At 43.8% G+C, this 21,241-nt stretch overlaps 1 protein-coding gene across 7 annotated transcripts in view; it reads left to right on the forward strand.

The window, feature by feature from the left end:
• The first annotated feature begins 1,998 nt into the window (after positions 1-1,998).
• The window catches only part of ARNT (aryl hydrocarbon receptor nuclear translocator), a 40,262-nt gene continuing 21,019 nt past the window's right edge, over positions 1,999-21,241 (forward strand). For 3 of the 7 annotated variants that reach the window (XM_063440094.1, XM_063440095.1, XM_063440099.1), the window contains exons 1-3: positions 2,000-2,266; positions 16,476-16,584; positions 18,116-18,169. In XM_063440094.1, the coding sequence (XP_063296164.1) occupies positions 2,245-2,266; positions 16,476-16,584; positions 18,116-18,169 (185 nt within the window). In that variant the 5' untranslated portion in view covers positions 2,000-2,244. Of the gene's footprint in view, positions 2,267-2,991; positions 2,999-16,475; positions 16,585-18,115; positions 18,170-21,241 lie in introns of those variants that run through there. The other 4 variants (XM_063440096.1, XM_063440098.1, XM_063440097.1 and 1 more) reach the window with 4 other exon arrangements.

The following is a 21,241-nucleotide window of genomic DNA, read 5'->3' on the forward strand; positions in this document are numbered from 1 at the left end:
CACTGAGAATGCTTTCCTATGGACTGGCTGAATGCGCGCGTGGCTCTTGCCGCGCATGCGCATTCAGCCGATGACGACCGGAGGAGGAAGAGAGTCCCCAGCACTGAGGAAGCTGGAGAAAAGTGAGTGTTTAACCCCCTTCCTCTCCCTTCAGCCCGGCGGGAGTGGGACCCTGAGGGTGGGGGCACCCTCAGGGCACTATAGTGCCAGGAAAAAAGTTTGTTTTCCTGGCACTAGAGTGGTTCTTTAAAGAGTGACACTTTCATTTTAGGGGTGTGTTGGGGTCTGGCCAGTTACAGGCAGACATTTGTATGTGACTTACTAATAACAAGTTCTACAACAAAACTGTAAATTAGAACGAGAACAATAACAAACTTATTTGCACAGACTAATTTCTAAACACATTTATTGTAATTTAAAGACACATTACTGGGAGTATTATTGCTGTGGGGCTCTGTTATACATTCAGACACATTACTGGGAGTATTATTGCTGTGGAGCTCTGTTATACATTCAGACACATTACTGGGAGTATTATTGCTGTGGGGCTCTGTTATACATTCAGACACATTACTGGGAGTATTATTGCTGTGGAGCTCTGTGATACACTGACATTACTGGGAGTATTATTGCTGTGGGGCTCTGTTATACACTCGCACACATTACAGGGAGCATTATTGCTGTGGAGCTCTAGTATACGCTCAGACACACCAAGAATATGGAGCTCCTAGAAAAGAGGGACAGAGGAATTCGAGCCCAAAATAGGGACTGTTCTTTCGGTTTACAGCATTTATTTATAAAATATTTTAACAGGAAAGATACATTGACATTTCTCTTGTTTTCAAGTATGTCCTGGGCTTATATTGGGACACCTGGGAGGTATGCAATAATGGTTAACCTGCCCTATACCAAATTGTCAGTCCAGCTCACTCGAAATCACTTCTTCTGCCATTATTCCCAAATCTCACATGCAAAACACATTACCCTGACCCCTGCCAGGCCCTTTCAGCCCAATTTAATTTGACCTATTCCCTCTCCCATAAGCCCCAGCTTCCTAGCAGCGTATCCATCACACTCTTAGCCCAACTATCTGATCTCTCTTGCTCTCAAACAAGTCCTTGTTCCCAACCATCTCTTCCTCTACTATAAATTCTTCTCCTGTTTGTATCACCGAGTCTCATCTTATCCTAAGCTATAACATGCTTCATAATCTACCCCACCCTCAGTTACGTAGTAAGTGAATTTTAGGGGCTTATTTGTAGCGGTCGCCGAGATCCTGTACAGCAAGCACAAACTTGGGAGTCCTGACTGAGGCTGACTCTATAGTGTTAAACTATTTAGGATCACGGAACCCCTGAGATCGCTTGGGAAAGGTGTTTAAACTCAAACTTGATGATCTCAGCCAATCCAATGCTTTCCCATAGGAACGCATTGGCAGGCTATTGTGCATGCGCGGCAGAACACCAATCAGACTCTCCTCAGTGAATCAATGTATCTCTATGGGGGGCGTTCAGCGTCTCAGTGCACAGGGTGGAGACAGTTGGCACCAGGCACCCAGGAGGCATGTTAGACACTAATATAAACAATAGGAATACATTGAAAGCCTGCAGGCTACAGACACCATAACCACTACACTCAGATTGCTGAGCACTGCCCTGAAGGAGGGAGACAGGCTCATTATTCAGTCAGGTGAGTCTGAAGGCAGTGCCTTGTGTTATTACTATTGATATGTAGGTCTGTTTTAATCCTTTAATTATAATACACTGTATGTAAATGGAAGCCATGACACCTTTACATTCCCAAGGGTATTGCCAGGGGCAACAGTGAGACCGCCCCCTTCTTACTGTCCGCCAATAAGAAAACAGTTACAGTAACCAATGGCAGAGCTCCATTCTCCGTCCAATCAGATCCCTCCTTTCCGTCACCTAATAGGAATGCCCCGTTCCTCCGCTGGCCAGTAGGAACTTTCTAACGCAACAGCTGGTTGCGTCACGAGGCAGCCTACCTTGCTGGCCGGGTCCTGCGTGACGTACGATCCAGACTCCCACGCTATTGGCCGGCGCCGCTGTCTGTTAGTGTCCGAGCGGCCGCCCTCTCCGGTGGGGTAGGTTGAGCGGAGCGCTGTCCAGTCCAGCTCGGTGGAGATCGGTGATATTACCGGGATTATCGGCATCCAGCGGGCGGAGCGTGAGGGGAAACTGCGACCGGGGCCGCTTCCTGGAGGGAGTGGCGGAGAATCCAGACATGGCGGCGGCAGCTCACCCGGGTAAGAGGGGGCCGGGGGAGCGGGGGGGGACTGATACGGGGGGAGCTCACCCGGGTAAGAGGGGGCCGGGGGAGCTCACCCGGGTAAGAGGGGACTGGGGGAGCTCACCCGGGTAAGAGGGGACTGATACCGGGGGGCAGCGGGGGGGACTGATGCGGGGGGGGGACTGGTACAGGGGGCAGCTCACCCGGGTAAGAGGGGACTGGTACAGGGGGCAGCTCACCCGGGTAAGAGGGGACTGGTACAGGGGGCAGCTCACCCGGGTAAGAGGGGACTGGTACAGGGGGCAGCTCACCCGGGTAAGAGGGGACTGGTACAGGGGGCAGCTCACCCGGGTAAGAGGGGACTGGTACCCGGGGCAGCGGGTGGGACTGGTACCCGGGGGGGGGGGCAGCGGGGGCGACTGGTACCCGGGGGGGGCGACTGGTACCCGGGGGGGCAGGGGGGGACTGATACCGGGGGCAGCTCACCCGGGTAATAGGGGACTGATGCGGGGGGGGACTGATGCCGGGGGGGGGGGGGGGCTGATGCCCGGGGCAGCAGGGGGGACTGGTACCCGGGGCAGCGGGGGGGACTGGTACCCGGGGGGGTGGGGCAGCGTGGGGGACTGGTACCCGGGGCGACTGGGGGGGGCAGCGGGGGGGACTGGTACCGGGGGGGGGGCAGCGGGGGGGACTGGTACCCGGGGGGGGGGGCAGCGGGGGGGACTGATACCGGGGGCAGCTCACCCGGGTAATAGGGGATTGGCAGCGGGGGGGGGACGGGGACTGATACCGGGGGGCAGCGGGGGGGACTGATACCGGGGGGGAACGGGGTATGTAGTGAGCTATAGTGCTATAGTTATAGCACCAGTGTGGGAGAAGGGACAGTGGGTGCTTGTGATGAAATGTGTGCCTGGATGGTGATTACTTCCAGTGATGGCATGTGTACCTGTAATTAGGAACTGCCAGTAGCAGCATGGGTGCCTGTGATGGGGAGTTGGTACCAGCTGTGGAACAGCTACTTTATGATGGCTGAATGAGCAGCTGCATAGTTATTGGATCTTTGTTTAGAACGTTATCTATGTGTGTTTTTAAATAAGGCAAACAAAACTAAAAAAAATCTCGGGCCCTCAAGCCGCAGGCAGAAAAGAGCAGCAATGTTTCGACCTACTAAGAGGTTTTTATTAAGCTTGACAAAAACCTCTTAGCAGGTCGAAACGCTGCTGCTGTTTTCTGTTTTATTAAAGCTGCCTGCGGCTTGAACACCTTAAGGGCCTGGAGATTTTCTTTTTTTGTTTGCCTTATCGTTGTGGGATTGCTGGTCCTGCTCCTATCTTCATGGTTTTAGATAATAGTGATAATACAGTTTGCATGGAGCTCTGCACAATTAGTGCTCACTCTACCAACTTGGCTACTCCTTTTACTAACTGAGAGAATAGTATGTTTTGTGTGTGGGTATAGTGGTGAAAGAAAGTGTGAACATTTCAGGGTTGTCTGTTTTGCGGTTTTACATTTTAAAGAGAATCCGATTAAACAGTAAGCTGTTAGCGTGTTTAAGGAGGACTCTTAAACCTGTCTTGTTGCATTTACAGATGTGTGTTCCCATATATTGTACAGCGCTACAACATATGTTTGCACTTGATAAACATTAGAATGTTAATTTGACACATTGATCCATTGTCTGCTATGTTAGTTGAAAAAGTATAATAAGCTTTGTATTAGGTAACTGGTGTCACCTTTAGCAACAAGCATCTTAAAGTAACACTATAGTCACCTAAATAACTTTAGCTAAATAAAGCAGTTTTAGTGTATAGATCATTCCCCTGCAATTTCACTGCTCAATTCACTGTCATTTAGGAGTTAAATCACTTTGTTTCTGTTTATGCAGCCCTAGCCACACCTCCCCTGGCTATGATTGACAGAGCCTGCATGAAAAAAAAAACTGGTTTCACTTTCAAACGGATGTAATTTACCTTAAATAATTGTATCTCAATCTCTAAATTGAACTTTACTCACATACAGGAGGCTCTTGCAGGAACTAGCAAGCTATTAACATAGCAGGGGATAAGACAATCTTAATTAAACAGAACTTGCAATAAAGAAAGCCTAAATAGGGCTCTCTTTACAGGAAGTGTTTATGGAAGGCTGTGCAAGTCACATGCAGGGAGGTGTGACTAGGGTTCATAAACAAAGGGATTTAACTCCTAAATGGCAGAGGATTGAGCAGTGAGGCTGCAGGGGCATGTTCTATACACCAAAACTGCTTCATTAAGCTACATTTGTTCAGGTGACTATAGTGTCCCTTTAAAGCAGCACTGTTACTTAATTTTTTTTTTTGGATATGTTTATTTATATGGAGGTGGCCAGGTGGGGGAGCAGTTGGAGATAAAATCTCCTTGAATTCCTCACTTTTTGGCACATGCATTTGGGCTCCTGGTGACTGTCCTCTCTTGTTGAAGATTGAAAGTACCCCACTCTGTCTATCCCACTGTATATGAATAGATCGTCTGCTGTACTGTGACTGTCTATATAATCATAGTTTAAGTTATAGATGGCTGCCCTTGGTTTTGTCACAGGAAGCTTTTTAAAGAAACATGCTAGAACTTGCCAATTCATTGTAGGTGCTCCCGATAACAATATAGTTGGTATCCAAACATATATCAAACAATAGTGTTAATATGAATGTATTTTTCTTGATTTGTCTGAATCCAGCTTCCAACCATATTTAGCATTTTTTGCTTATTTTGAGTAGGGCAGGAGTTCAAATTAGCGGTTTAGTTTTAGGTATTTATATTGTATTTTTAAAATTTTCTCATGAATAGACTACAACTAATGAAGATGACTCATTAGAATATTTGAGCAACCGTATCTTTTTATTGAGCAATATGTTAGTCTGTGTCATTGGTATGCTGTCATAGCCTGTTGGACGCCAACGGGGGTAAGAAGGAAGAAAGAGAGAGGTGCTTGAGAGTTAAGTCTTTAAACATATTACTTTAAAGGGACACTATAGTCTCCAAACCAACTTTAGCTGCAGTTTCTGTGTATAGATTATGCTTCTGAGGGTGTGGCTAGGGCTGCATAAACCGAAACAAAGTGATTTAACTTCTAAATGACAGAGAATTGAGCAGTGAAATTGCAGGGGAATGATCTATACACTAAAACTGCTTTATTTAGCCAAAGTCATTTATTTGATTATAGTGTTCCTTTAATGCGCAGTCTCTTGTATTGGCCTAGTATTTATTCAGACACCTGCTTCTAGTGAAAACAATTGCAACTTTACTGTCATTTCTGAATGACTAGAATCTTCTGGATTTATTAATTTGGTAGAAAATCCCATATTTGAGGATTGGTGTCCATACTCACACACTAATATTTTATTACCATTACGATTTTCTTGGTCAGTCAAACCTTTTTTGAGCGATGGTACAATGTTGTATTTGCAGTCCCCGTTGTCCCCGGTTACTGGATCTTTTGTCCCTTAATTAACTGATGGTCAGAAATGTGGTATTCAGGGTAGGAAGTGAATCTTAAACCAAGAGCAGATAGAAGTTTAGAGATTAGAATCGCATTCTAAGTATTTCCTGTCATGTTAAACTCGCTATAGGCTTTTCGTTAATGGGGGTAGTCATTCCCAAATATATATATTCTTAAACCGAAATATATTCTTAGTGTAAACAGAGAGGTATAAAAAAAACACATACAACCCACACATAAATACACACACACACACACTTATAGATATTGGCTATTTTTATCGTTTTACTGCAGCAAGCCGTATTTAGATAAAGCTGTTAGGGATCGACCGATTATCGGTTTTGCCGATATTCTGTATTTTCGGCAATATCGGTATCGGCCAATAATGATGCCGATAATACCTCCTACGACCGCCAGGCTCATTACAAACCTGGCGGTCCTGGAGGGGCCCGCAGCAAGCTGTTACTTACCTCCAGCTCTGTGTAAATCTCGTGAGACCCGATTTACACAGAGAGCTGAAGGGAGCTGCTGGGAGGTAACAGCTTGTTGCGGGCCCCTCACTGCTCAGTACATGCCACTGGACCACCAGTGAATGCCATAGCCCCCCCTCCCTGGCCAGGCAACAAGCAGGGAGGGGGGGGACAAAAAATATATATAAAACATAAATATTAAAATATAAAATGCCCCCCCCCTCCCATTTTACACAAATTACATCTCTTCAGACACTCTATATAATGCAGAGTGTGTGTGTGTATATAATGCAGAGCGTGTGTATATAATGCGCAAACACACACTACCCAAACACACACTCTGCATTCATTATATACGCACACTGCACACTACATTCACTTTACGCACACTATGCATTCACACTACACAAACTGCATCCACTACACAGACACACAGCTCCCCTGTCTAAACACACTGCTTCCACTACATGTGGCATTTATAATTGGTGCATTTACCTTTAGAAATAGTTTATTTTTTTCCAAATGGTAAATGTACAGAATATTGGCAAGTTATCGGCCTGAAAGTTCACAGATTATCGGTATCGGCTCCAAAACAAAAAAAAAAAAAAACACCCCAATATCGGTCGATCCCTAAAAGCTGTTAAAATTCAGGGCAAATGTAAATCTCACATACCCAGGACCTACTTGAAAACGAGAATAAACTCAATGTATCCTTCCTGGTAAAATATTTTATAAATAAATATGTAGAAATCACATTTCGATCTTTATCAAACCTGTAAACTTTTTTGGAGAAATTGTTATTCATTGCAAATATTATAAACGTGTAACGGCTTACCTTGGTTGGGAGTCTGTAGCGCAGATATATGCTCACCCTTGGAATTAAACACAGGCCAAGGTGGTCAGGCAAGAACTCACCTGGCCTGTGAGTCTGTGCAGGTTAATTCTCCAAGTCGCAGTACTGAAAGGACATAAACAGGAGAATAGTTTGGTGGGTGTGCCAGAAATCAGGATAAACGAGTAGAGAGCCGAGGTCAGAGGATGCCAGAAGTCAGGATACACGAAATAACAATCCAAGGTCAGGAATCAACAGGAGAACACTGGAACACGAAACAGCCATACTTGAACCAGAGTCAATGAACTGACACGGCCTTTAAGGAGAGGCTGTGTCTTATACCTGGCTAATTGGTGATCAGCCACAGGTGTGCTGAGAATGTTGGAGCCCCCAGTGCTGGATACAAGGCAAGATTATACTTCAGGCAATTACTAGAGCTGTATAGTGGCTCAGAGGCAAACAAGCAGGCTCAGGATTGCAAAGTACCCAGGTTCAAGTCCCTCATCGGGCACTTCTGGAGTGACCTCGTCTGGATGTCGCAGTGAGAACCGTGACAAAACGTTACTGATCATATTGCAGGTACACCATATAAATGTGCCACAGCTTTGTTTTTGCCCCCTTTTGGCAAACGTATTAATTTATTTGGATTCTGCTACCACCTGTGTGCTAATGACATCCAGATATATATCTCCTCCCCGCTGTCCTAGAACGTGTACATGGACCCGTGCTGGGGGTGGGCATCTCTGCTGGGTACATGGACCCATGCTGGGGGTGGGCATCTCTGCTGGGTACATGGACCCATGCTGGGGGTGGGCATCTCTGCTGGGTACATGGACTCATGCTGGGGGTGGGCATCTCTGCTGGGTACGTGGACCTGTGCATCTCTGCTGGGTACGTGGACCTGTGTTGGGAGTTGGTATCTCTGCTGGGTACGTGGACCTGTGCTGGGAGTTGGCATCTCTGCTGGGTACGTGGACCCATGCTGGGGGTGGGCATCTCTGCTGGGTACGTGGACCCATGCTGGGGGTGGGCATCTCTGCTGGGTACATGGACTCATGCTGGGGGTGGGCATCTCTGCTGGGTACATGGACCTGTGTTGGGAGTTGGTATCTCTGCTGGGTACGTGGACCTGTGCTGGGAGTTGGTATCTCTGCTGGGTACGTGGACCTGTGCTGGGAGTTGGTATCTCTGCTGGGTACGTGGACCTGTGCTGGGAGTTGGCATCTCTGCTGGGTACGTGGACCTGTGCTGGGAGTTGGCATCTCTTCTGGGTACATGTCTGTTTTTGGACCCCTTTTGTTCTCTCTTGGCAAACATATTAATTAATTTGGATTCTGCTACCACCTGTGTGCTAATGACACTCCAATATATCTCGCCTCATCTATCTGTGATTGGATGTCCTCCCGCTTTCTGAAACTCAATCTCTCTAAAACTGAGCCGATCTGAACTGATCCTCCTCTTTCACTCCTCCTAAAAGTTGATGGTACCTGCATAAGCTCCTCCTCACAAGCTCGCTGTGTTGGTGTTATCTTTGATCCTGACCTCCCATCCTATTTGTTACCAAAGCCTGTAGATTCCACCTTAAAACATTGCTGCATCCTCCTTTTTCTTAAGCAAGATGCTAGTAAGGATATGGTTCATGCTCTAGTAATTTCTCATATTGATCACCGTCATTCTCTCCAATCTGGTCTCCCCAGAAACCGCACTGCTTTGCTGCCGTCCGTAATGAATGTTTCTACCAGGCTGATCATGCTCTCCGGTTGTTCTTCGCACACCTTGCCCCACTGTCAATCCTTACACTGGCTTCCTGTAATGCCATTCAAAATACTAACCCTTACCCATAAAGCTCTAAACAACTCTAGCTTCTGTTACATTGCGTCCCTAATTTGTAGGTAGTCCCTTCTCCTGTCTGCTTCTTGTACCCCTCTAGCTAATTCAGGACTTCTCGCGGGCAGCTCCTTTCCTTTGGAACAGCCAGCGTTACCCCATCAGAGTCTCCCCTACTCTTCAATCTTTTAAGAAGTCCTTCAGAACCGATGTCTTCAGAAAAGCTTACGGCCTCACAGAGTAACTTCTATTTCACAAACCTGTTTCCTCCTTTCTCCTAAACGGCCACGCTCCCTCTCACCTTCCTGTTCTGCTAATTTCCCACCTTGTCGTTTGGTTGCTATCCCTCTCAATACCCGTCTTGTTGTGATTTTATACCCGACCTCCTTTAGACTGTAAGCTTGTTTAAGCAAGGTCCTCAACAACCTATCGTTCCTGTAACGTTTTCTCAGTGGTCTTATTTATTGTTTCATTTCCCTCCCCATTCAGCATACTGTAAAGCGCTAAATAAATACTAGGGATCGACCGATTATCGGTTTTACCGATATAATCGGCCGATATTCAGTATTTTCGGCAATATCGGTATCGGCCAATAGGGATACCGATATTGCCGATATTACCTCCCAGGACCGCCAGGCTCATTACAAGCCCAGCGGTCCTGGGGGGGCGGGCAGCAAGCGTTTACTCACCTCCCAGCAGCTCCTCCAGCTCCCCAGTGTAAATCTCGCGAGACCCGCGGCCAGCTCTGACGGCCGCGGGTCTCGCGAGATTTACACTGGGGAGCTGGAGGAGCTGCTGGGAGGTGAGTAAATGCTTGCTGCCCACCCCACTTCCCTCCCCTCCCCCAGCTAAGCCAATGCCACTGGACCACCAGGGATTAACATATCCCCCGTCCCTGACAAGGCAACAAGCAGGGAGGGGGGGACAACAAAAAATAAATAATAATAATTAAATATATAAAAAAAAAATAATAATAATTTAATATAAAAATGAAAAAAAATGTTTAATAAAAAATGCCCCCTCACACACACACTATTATTATACACATACACTACACAAACACACTGTGTATATAATTCAGTGTGTTTGTATAGTGTGTGTGTGTATATATAATGCAGTGTGTTTGTATAGTGTGTGTGTATATATAATGCACACTACACAAACACTGTATTATATACACACACACTATACAAACACACACTATACATTATATACACACACACTATACAAACACACACTGCATTATATACACACAGACTATACAAACACACACTGCATTATATACACAGACTATATACACACAGACTATACAAACACACACTGCATTATATACACACACACTATACAAACACACACTGCATTATATACACACACAGCATTATATACACACAGACTATACAAACACACACTGCATTATATACACACACACTATACAAACACACACTGCATTATATACACACACTATACAAACACACACTGCATTATATACACACACTGCATTATATACACACACTATACAAACACACACTGCATTATATACACACACTATACAAACACACACTGCATCCACTACACACACACTGCATCCACTACACACACACACTGCATCCACTACACACACACACTGCATCCACTACACACACACTGCACAAACACTGCATCCACAGCCCCCCTGTCTAAACACACTGCATCCACTACACGTGGCATGTATATTTTGTGCATTTACCTTTAGAAATAGTTTTTTATTTTCCAAAATGGTAAATGTACAGAATATCGGCAAATTATATCGGCTATCGGCCTGAAAGTTCACAGGATATCGGTATCGGTATCGGCTCTAAAAAATCAATATCGGTCGATCCCTAATAAATACTACTACTACTAATAATAATAATAATTAATACGTATTTGGTCTTGAATGTTGCCCTCCCTTCTGGTGGTCCATGCAGTTCGGCAGAACGCAGATGTAACGCCACCATTGAACGGTGTTATTTCTTTAACTTAGTCTCCCTGTTTCATTCAGTGCTCTTTAGTTTGGCTTTTCTCAGATGATGAACGGTCTGCCTATAGTTTGCTAAAGTTAAAATAAATGTGCTTTTTACCCAGCGGGAACAAAATGGTATAAGCTTACGTGACCCGTCCATTATTTCAAAGGGCAGATCATATTTATAGACCTTATTCTACATGGTGGGTGACATCATCTGTACAGTGTATGTCCCCATGACTGGCACTGTACATCTCAGGGCAGTGCCAGGAGGTACATACCCTCATCTAGAGCATCCTGCAGGGTAAGTCCCACTAATCACAGGCAGACAAAAACACATGTATTTTCTGCTGCTTCCAAAGCTAAAAAGAATTCAAATAATTTGGTTAGTTTGGCGAGGAAGGAAATATTTTTGTGGGTAAACTTTACCCCTGTAACTGTGTGGCTCTGTGTATACCAGGTGTTACACCAGGCCTCGTGTGACTTTAATCTTCTCCTGGAAGGAGGATCCGTAAACCTTGGCTTAATGGAGTCATTTTAAAGCTAAGGGAGTCTTTTAGCTGAAAACCAGCAAACCCTTGGGATTCTATATGACGGGAAGTGTAAAAAGCTGAATTATTATTTATTTATTTTCCCCATTTAAGTTCCACTCGATATGTTATAAATACAGTTCCAACAAATCTCATGTAACCTTTTTAAGTAAAAGGAACACTCCAGTGTTACAGATAAATATATTTATTTTGGAGTGATTTAAAAAAAAAAAAATATATATATATATATATATATATATATATAATTTTTTTATTTCAGTCCTCCTTCTCCCCCAAAAGAATTTAACTTGCCTCTAATCCTGCGGCTCCATCTCCAGGAGATGAATACTATTAACAAACTCCCAACCAATCAAATGCTTCTCACAGAGAGGCATTAGCAGTAGGGCATATGTGTTGCAATTACCCACAATGCTTTGCAGGGAGAAGTCCCGACTTCTTGGTTAAACGATATAGGAAGCTGTTTCTCTCTGTACTGTAACTAACGTTGTATTGTGTGATGAATCGAATTCATTGCCGTAGAACACGGAACCCAAGTGACTAAGATCACTTTTGTAATGTTTGCGAGTCCGCCGCTTAGAGTATGACTGTTTATTGTAAATAAAATCTTCTTTATATAATCTGATTCATTTCAAATGATCTTTCTTGATTTACTAATCATTTTATATTCACAATATTTGTCATTTTTAGTTTGCAGTTTTACATTGAGTGAAGTTTTCATTCATTATTAATGCTGCCTGTTGTTTTAATTGGTGTATATCTCCATCGGTTTCCATTCTATTGATTTATTGCTTCACAGTGATCAGTTGTGTGGGTGTTTTTGTTTTTAATTTTTTATTAGTTTGGTGTCATGTTATCTTCCGTTCCTTGGCTGTTGTACGGGACTGTTTTTTTTTTTTTTTTTGTGTGTGTCTTTTTCCTAATTAGCTCATTCTTTACCTCTCTTTGGCCGTTGTATTTATCTGTTCTATTTTTTTGTGTGTATCTGTTAGAGAGGTGCTGTTTGCATTACCTAGGCCTTAACTATTTGTCATTTGTCATTTGTTAGTGTGACACTGTCTGCTTGTATTTAATTTTGTGGTTTCTTACGTGTGTGTGTGTACTGTTTTATTTATATGATCTATGATGGTATTCTGCCTGGTGTGATTCCATTAAATGAGCTGCAGAACTTGCTATTTTCATCCGACTTGTCTTGTTTGCCCTTCACATCTGATATAAAATTGACTGCCATTACTAACAGAACAAATTGGGTCTATTCAGCCATCAGAGAAAGTCTTGGGTTCTGTGTAGAACTTTTAGTTGCTGTACTTTGTCAAATCCTGGTGCAATTAAATGTTTAGGGTTTTTTTGGACCAATTTATTTATTTTATTTATTGCATTGGCAAAAAAAGGGCATATTTAAAAAATATCTCGGGGAGCAAAAAAAACCAAATGAATTAAAATATCCTGCAGATATAATAAATAACGTAAAAAAATTTGACGAAACATGTCGGGTACACCGTAATCTTCCCCGCTGTTTCATTTCTCCTCTTCTCTGTCTGCTTTCCCTATGCTGACTGGCAGGTGAATGGGACAAAGTTTAAAACGATGATTGACAGGGAGCCAAGATGGAGTTGCAGGATAAAAAGTTGTGGATTTCTGTATTTTTTTCACATCTCACAAATACACATTTGTTAAATATGGGGATAAGTAAAACTATTATTAAAATCCTGTGAAATGACTGTTCCCCTTTTTGAAAATGTTGCTTAAAATGATCGACGATGCAAAGAATTACTTACGTAACTAATTTGTTCTTTTTGCAAAATATATTTACAGACACGCAAAACGGCCTTCTTTTGTTGTAGAAGTAAAAAAAAAAAAAAAAAAAAAAAAAAAAAGGTCCCGTATTGGAATGTTTATTAGTGTTTATGTTGACTGATGTTCTTTAATTAAAACCGCTGGATTCTTGTGTTGTTGTGGGAAACGATGAGCAGACATTCTATTGATATGCATTACAAGTCCCAGGAGCCTTGTTACAGTACATTTAGTGTAGCTGCCATCTCTGGTACTTGGCTCAAAGGGGGAAATAAATTAAAGCAAGATGAAGTGTCGTTGGGAAGACACGAAGAGTCGTTCTCCTAAACACCTAGAGTAAATCTCACTAACCTTAACCAGTCCGATGAAATATTTATTACTCAGGAGCAGAATGATTAGTAGCCTGAAAAATAAAATCTCTTTTTTTGCTTGCCTGTCAATCCTTCTTAATTGTCAATAACAAATGACACTTTGGAAACTGTGCGTCATAGACCTGTAACAATACTTGCTCTCTTTCCACTGTTCTTCCCAGAATGCTTTGCAGATAGACATCTATAGAAAATTAATTTCAGGAAATGTGGCCTGCCCCTATATGACTGATTTAAGAAAATCTAGCCATCCGCTCATCCCTCCGATGACTCGCAGGTTTTTTGTTTGTTTTGGTTTTCTATTTTGACTAGTTATGGTTTATCTGGTTGATGAATCTTGCAAGTCATTGGTGCAATACTGTACAGGAAACTGTTTGGATGTTTTATTTATTTGTTTTACATTTTTTATTTTTGTTGTGCAAGTAGGTACAGTTTAGCATCAAACACCCCGACTGCGTCTGGTTTTTGTCTGTTTTTTGGTCATCCATAATAGTATACCGCCAGCCTCAAAGGTACAATTAAACGTAAAGTGTAAGACAACAGGTCAAAAGCAAACGTAAAAATTATGACCGCAATAGTGTGACCTAAAATGTGTCCGAGTGGTAGGCCCTGATCCACGGCTAGTCCACTTTCATCATATTCCCAAGATTTGGAAGCTGTGGGCCCACGCTGGAGGACTAATGTCCCTACTCCCTGTTGTCAGGTTTAATTGATGTAGCAGGACTCCTTAAGGAAAGTCACTGTGGTGGATGACAAGACTTCTCCTTTATCTCCCCTGGTTAGCTGGGAAGGTGGCTGTGAGGTTTAGATAGGAGGTCGGAAGCAGTCCCCTGCGCCCCAGCCTGCCATCTTCCCGAACCTTAGCGGGAGTTGTTCCCCATTGTCCACGGGTACGTTTGTGCCAGTTAGCAGGGGCGCAATCTTTCCGGAGCCAAGGATTATGGGGAGCCCTGAGAGCTGATGGACAAGTGATCGGACGAAGTTCTGAGTGGGTTTCAGCCCGGAAGAGGGCTGCGAAGCCCAAGGCGCGGGCTGCTGTGCCGGGCCCGTCATATTTTGAGGAAGTCTGGGTCGATTCTCGATCCAGAGCCAGAATGCTTGACAGATTTGCTCTCAAAGCTCGTCCTCCATGACAGGTCTCCCTGTGTCGCTTGACTTTGTGGGAGCTGCAGATCGGCGGCCATCTTAGCTCAACCTTGTGGCCTTCTGTAGGACTTGAGTGTAGGCTAGTGGTGCCTGGTAAGTATCTTTCCCAGTGGGGACCGGGATATCCCCTGCCAGTCCAGAAGTGGGGGGTGACAGGGCTGTGTGCTGATATGATTGTGTCAGGCTGCACTAACCAAGCCGGGAGAGCGCCCGCCTCTACCCACTACAGGCCCGCAGTCTGCTAGGCCTCAACGTCTGTGTCCGGATCAGACCACCCTGGGAGTGTGCCGTTCGGGCTCTTAGGTGGCAGACTGCTGCGTGAGTAGGCTGTATCGTAAGTTAGGTCTGTTCAGCAGGTTTTTAGCTGAAAACGCTAGGTTTTGCTACTTTTGTGCAGGAGCTATTAAGATACACGTACGGCCATCTTGGACGTCAGGCCCCGCTCCCTGAATGTTTTAATTTTAATGTTTGGGTGAGGCTAGATGCGTATATTTTTACTTAAAATTTTTAATAATTTCTGCATCTTTGTCTCTCATTTAAAGGAAATTATGAGACCCCTAAAAAAATACTGTTTTGACTAACTATAAACCCCTGACACTGGGGATTTGCTGTGAATGAAGTATATTCAAACTAAGTATGTGATGATTTGTTTTTAAATTGTGTTTTGTATTAACACACACATACGGTCTCTGGCACTCAATTTACAACCCCCTTCATATTCCGTGGATATTTTGCATCGAGGACTTAGAGGCTGGTGGAGTCATTATATCATCATTTTTGAGGTGCGTCGTCGTTGTTCTTAAACAATCTCTCTAAACACCATAACCACTGCATCACGCTGTTGTGGTTATGTTGCCAGGAGTCACATTATGCTGTCCCACTGTTAAGAGTTCTAACTGTGTTTTTCTACATTTCCCAGCCAATGATCCAAAGTTGTATTTTTGCAGTCAAAGTGGAACGCTCTGTCTAGCAATATCTGTGACGTGGGATGCATTGTATTGGTTATGGTGTTTCGAGAGCCCCTTTCAGCTGTTATTGAAAGTACAAGATGTACAGATGGTATTTCCGTTCCTTGTTCACTATAGCCAGCGTAAACCGGGGTTATGTTTGTGATGAGGACATGCTTCATCTTCTGTTCTATTTACCTTAAAGGAACACTATAGCGTTGGGTGTTCTCACTAGTTAGATTCCGGGCTTTGCTGTGTCACTGCAGGCATGTTTAGCTCTGCAATCATAATGTTACCGTATCTTCTAAACGGCTATGGTTTACATTGTAGGGCTAATTTGCCCCCCAGACCACTTCATTGTCCCTTTAACTTGTTTGTCATGTGTTTAGATCCCCATTGTAAAGAGCTCAATATGTTGGTAATAATAATATGCTTTAGGTGAAACTTTGGTGGTTTACTGATAATGTATTAAAAATAATTGGGGGAGGTTAAAAAAGGCTCCTTTGTATTGCATTAACAGGTCTTCCTGCAGCTACGGCAGACCCCTTCTTGGTGTCTTTCGAAAGCAGTTTTTTATTTTTTTAATATTCTTTTATTACATATCTTTCATATGTTATCTGTATATCTGTATTTTTGTTTTGTTTTGTTTTTAGCAGATGAATATTAAATGAACGTTGATATCATGGTGCAATAGTTAAAATGTTGGTTTTCCAGTAAATCATTTTTTACAAAGGAAATATTAAGTCTCTTTTCGAGATAAATCACTCTGATATTGTTGTTGTGACATTACATGAAGCCACTTTTCCCCCGATTGAGTAACTGTTTATTTGTTATGTTCTAGAGATGGCGTCTGATGTCCCTGCGCTTGGCGTGACTGCCTCAGGAAATCCTGGTTCAAGTACACAGGCTAGTGTGTCAATGGTACAGAGAGCCAATAAAAGGCGCTCCGGGTGAGTTTCATTTGAACTATCTTTCTCCTAAAACAGATTTATAAACGCTAAGCCTCTCTGGCCGTTACTTTAGACCTCACAGCAAGCTGTGGGTAGCTCCTTTACTGTAAAAAAAATATCAGTCTGGTCTGAAAATAGGGAACCACTTTCTGCCACGGTCACTTAAACGGTTAGAGACGAGAACTAATGGTTTTCTTCCTTATTTTAATAACCCTGCAAATGATTGAAGTAGAATTTTTATTGTTTAATTATGGAGAGTATAAAGTAGGATACAATATTTGGAACTTAGATTACTTATTTAAAAGTTCAAGCCTAAAAGAATGAAGAAATGTGGAGGGAGGAAAGAGATGTAATTACTTTGTCGAATACTGTTCTAGGATTTTATTCATACAGGAAGTGTACCTTGATGTAAAATGGAACTGAGGCCATACTTTGTGCATGCACTCCTTTTTATTCCATCGTTTATAGACCGTGCCTGTTAATTAGACATTTACCGTAGTTTTTTTCGGCTTTCCCTGGCTGTTATAGAAACACAGCTTCTGTAGTGCAGAACCAGCCTTAAAGGGACATTCCTGGCTAAATGTAACCATTACGTTTGTATCTGTTACATAGCTCTAAACACACGCAAAAATAATAAAAAATATATTGGCAAAGTTTAGCATTTGCTGCAAATCGTCTTGCTTTGCAGTATCTGAGGAATGTTTCCATTTAAACACTACATTGAAAAGATCTATAATTTATTAAAGGAAGGTCTGTTATTTATTTAACACCACATATTATGTAAGTTTCCTCACTGACCAGTATCCATTACACCCACTTTGTAAATGTCAAAGAATACTTTGAGGTTTCTCCTTCGAACACGCTGTGCCCTTTTACCAGCAGTAAAATGGAGGCAGCTTTTTGTGGGACTCCCTGGGTGCAGTGACTGCTCCACGTGGTCATATAGTGGCTAGAAAATGGTTATTTTACAAGACCCGGGCAGGTCCTCCACACCTTCCTTATTCACCATGGATCCTCTAGGTGAAATTCTCGAGAGCAAAGTTATACATGATACATTCATTTCACCTAGATCATCCTTCAAAGAACTGGGGCCTTCCTTTTTGACGATTGGTGCCCACTTATCCCCCTTTTACGCAGCTCAGGACTTGTCTAACCACATTCCAGTTAGGATTAAAGCTGCTGTGAAGGCAAGGGTGGGCTTTGGCCTTAGTTTGTTTGTATTGTTCATACCTCTGCAGGGCATTAAACTAACTGTACGGTGTGTTTTAGATGATTTATTTAAGAAATGTATAGATCAAATATAATTACTATATTTATTTGAGAAGTTATTTTTACCTATTATTTTGGCTTAGAGAGACCAATATGGTGACTGATATATGCCTGTGGTTTATCTGATTTGATATATGTAGCCACATGCTAATCAATATGTGATAATGCACAAAGCTTTCTAGTTTAGACATTTTGCTTCCCGTAATGTATAGGTGACTTATCTACTTTTTTCTTTAATAATGTCATTTTTTTCAATTTTTAGGTTGGATTTTGATGATGATGATGATGATGACGACTCCAACAGCAAATTTCTCAGGTAGGATTTTAGCAGCTCAAGCTCTGATTAGAGAAGTTGACCCAACTGTGTCATGTTGACGCCCATCAAAACAAAGGGATAGGGATTCTTGCATGTAGTGAATCTCATTCTGTGCTGGATGATATTGCTTTGAGTTGAACTCTGAAGCTGTAGTCAGCAGTCCAGAGTTGACTGTAAACACAAACGTCATCTTCTCCTTAAAGATTATATTTACCTCTGCAGAATACAGATTACCTGTTGGGTTTGTTGCTAAAAGTACTGCTGGGAAGAATGCGTTTAGTTGTAAAACATGGGATATTAAAGGGAAACTAGTGTCAGGAAAACAAATGTTTTCCTGGAAATATAGTGCCCCCCTCCATTGCCTTTGAATCCATGTAGGGATGAGACACTATAGCAGTGATGAGACACTATAACAGGTGGCACGCCGGGCCCTCTCTGTGGGCACGCAACCATAGGTCGCCAGTGATGGGGGCCGCTGGCGCCAGTCGGCAGCAATGCAGAGTAGGCACCTGCCTGCCTAAAACTCTGCTTTCGTATCGGGAGGACCCGGAAGCAAGGGGAGGGATCTGGGAAGCAGCTCTCCTGTCCTCCTGTGAGCAGGCTGTGTGGAGCCTTGCCGTGCAACGCTCCACACAGCATTCTGCTCACAGGAGGACAGGCGAACTGCAGCCAGAAGCTGTCCTACATACTTACCACCAGGGCTGGCTGTGCCCCCCCTCCTTCACCAAAGGTAAGAAGGAGGGGGGGGGGGGGGGAATAAAGATTTTAATAATACATTTGCTACACGCAGCACCCCCCTCTCACACACGCAGCACCCCCCTCTCACACACGCAGCACCCCCCTCTCACACACGCAGCACCCCCCTCTCACACACGCAGCACCCCCCTCTCACACACGCAGCACCCCCCTCTCACACACGCAGCACCCCCCTCTCACACACGCAGCACCCCCCTCTCACACACGCAGCACCCCCCTCTCACACACGTAGCACCCCCCTCTCACACACGCAGCACCCCCCTCTCACACACGCAGCACCCCCCTCTCACACACGCAGCACCCCCCTCTCACACACGCAGCACCCCCCTCTCACACACGCAGCACCCCCCTCTCACACACGCAGCACCCCCCTCTCACACACGCAGCACCCCCCTCTCACACACGCAGCACCCCCCTCTCACACACGCAGCACCCCCCTCTCACACACGCAGCACCCCCCTCTCACACACGCAGCACCCCCCTCTCACACACTCACACACGCAGCACCCCCCTCTCACACACTCACACACGCAGCACCCCCCTCTCACACACACACACACGCAGCACCCCCCTCTCTCTCACACACACACACACACACAGCACCCCACACACAATTTGACCCATATAGAGGGGCGGCCCAAAACAGTAGTAAAGCTTCTGCTGGCGCACCCCCCTTAAGTAGCACCTAAGGCAACCGCCTAATCGGCCTGTAGGACGTGCGGGCCCTGTTGCTAATTTAAGGGACCTGAAACACTGCACCCAGACCACTTCAATAAGCTGAAGTTTCCCTTTAAGGAGCCATTATAATGTGTTAAACCAGACTAAAACTGTTAAATGACAGTCAGTAAAACACGCAGTCTGCGTCGCTGAGTATGGATTGTGTCTGATTTGTCTGCATACTGCTTTACTGACTGAGCTATTGTGAGACTGTCTCGTTCTCTGTGTCTGCTCTTCATCACTGTATTATGTAACAATTAGACAGCAAATCAGATGCATGTTTACAGCTCTTATTGTCCTATTGCTGCAAGAGGACAATTACTTTACATAGTAAGAATCTGAATCCCTAATGTATCTGCAGTTTGCTTTTCGCAACAAATGGATCATTTTATTACCTACAAAATGCCACCTTGTTCTGTTAACCCCAGTGAGTTGCTGTAATATAAAAGAGACACCAAGCATCAAAAGCACTAGACTCATTGTGTTATTACTGCTTGTTATAGTGCTTATGGTGCTAAGAGATTGAGTGCCGTGCCTGTATTTTGTCAAAATGGTTTTAAGCACTTTGCAAAAAACTGGATGATTTCCTGCCATTCACATATCCCGTTGCATTCCTCATTAAAAAAAAAAAAAAACTTTTGTATAGGTCGAAACGATTTGGCTGTGTAAAATCTCTGTTAATTCTCTTTGCACCATAGAGAATGCAGAACCTGTAATGTGGTCTCCCAAGCTGATGGAGGAGGCTTTGGGTACATAAGCTGGGAAGGGGAAACTTCTTATGACATCTCAAAATCAGGATTAGGAATTCTGTCAAACTGCTTTAAATGGTGTGAGAAAAATGAGTATAAGAGAGATAAGACATATAGAGTCCTAGCATCATATACTCTGGAATAATCTGTTGTGGTGGTGATTGCAATGTCTTTTTATGCTGAAGTCAGTGATACAATTAGAAGCCGGGGTAAAAAACGAGAACATTTTAAAAACCCTGGCGGTGTTGGAAGCGATGGTTTTGAATTTGGCAGCCTTTGGCTCAATCTCAAGCTTCTTGGTTCTAGGCCGCCAGATCATATCCCGAGACGCAGGATCTAATGAGTATGTGAATCATACAATTAAAGGGCTATTACAAAACGCTGATTATAGGGCTGTCCTGTTAATGAGATATCGGATCATGACATCCACATCTCTGGGGTTACAACAACCAGTGTGTGAACAATCTAATACAAACAACAACTTTACCAGCTGCCGACAGCTTGTGTGTCCCAGGGCTGGCATTGCTTGGCAGCTAACCGATCGGGAGTTAAAATCTCTTCCAACCCCGTTCTTCTTAAAGGAACACTGCCATAATTTTTATTGCTATTAAAAATAACACGTTGTGTATTATAGCCTCTGTGCATATTACTTTGTTTTTCATACACATATAAACGTCTTTTCAGTTTATCTCCTGTCTTGCTTTTTCTAAGTGGGGGTGCTATGCAGGACTACATTATCTGCTTGGGCTGTATTCAGGCTGCGTGATGACCTCACGATTTGTGGATGAACACTAACGCTTCTAGTCATTGCTGTAGCACTTCTGGTGGGAGGATTATATGATGGCTGCTC

This window comes from Pelobates fuscus, chromosome 13 (genome assembly GCF_036172605.1).
Source record: "Pelobates fuscus isolate aPelFus1 chromosome 13, aPelFus1.pri, whole genome shotgun sequence".
In the NCBI taxonomy this organism is placed as follows: Eukaryota; Metazoa; Chordata; class Amphibia; order Anura; family Pelobatidae; genus Pelobates; species Pelobates fuscus.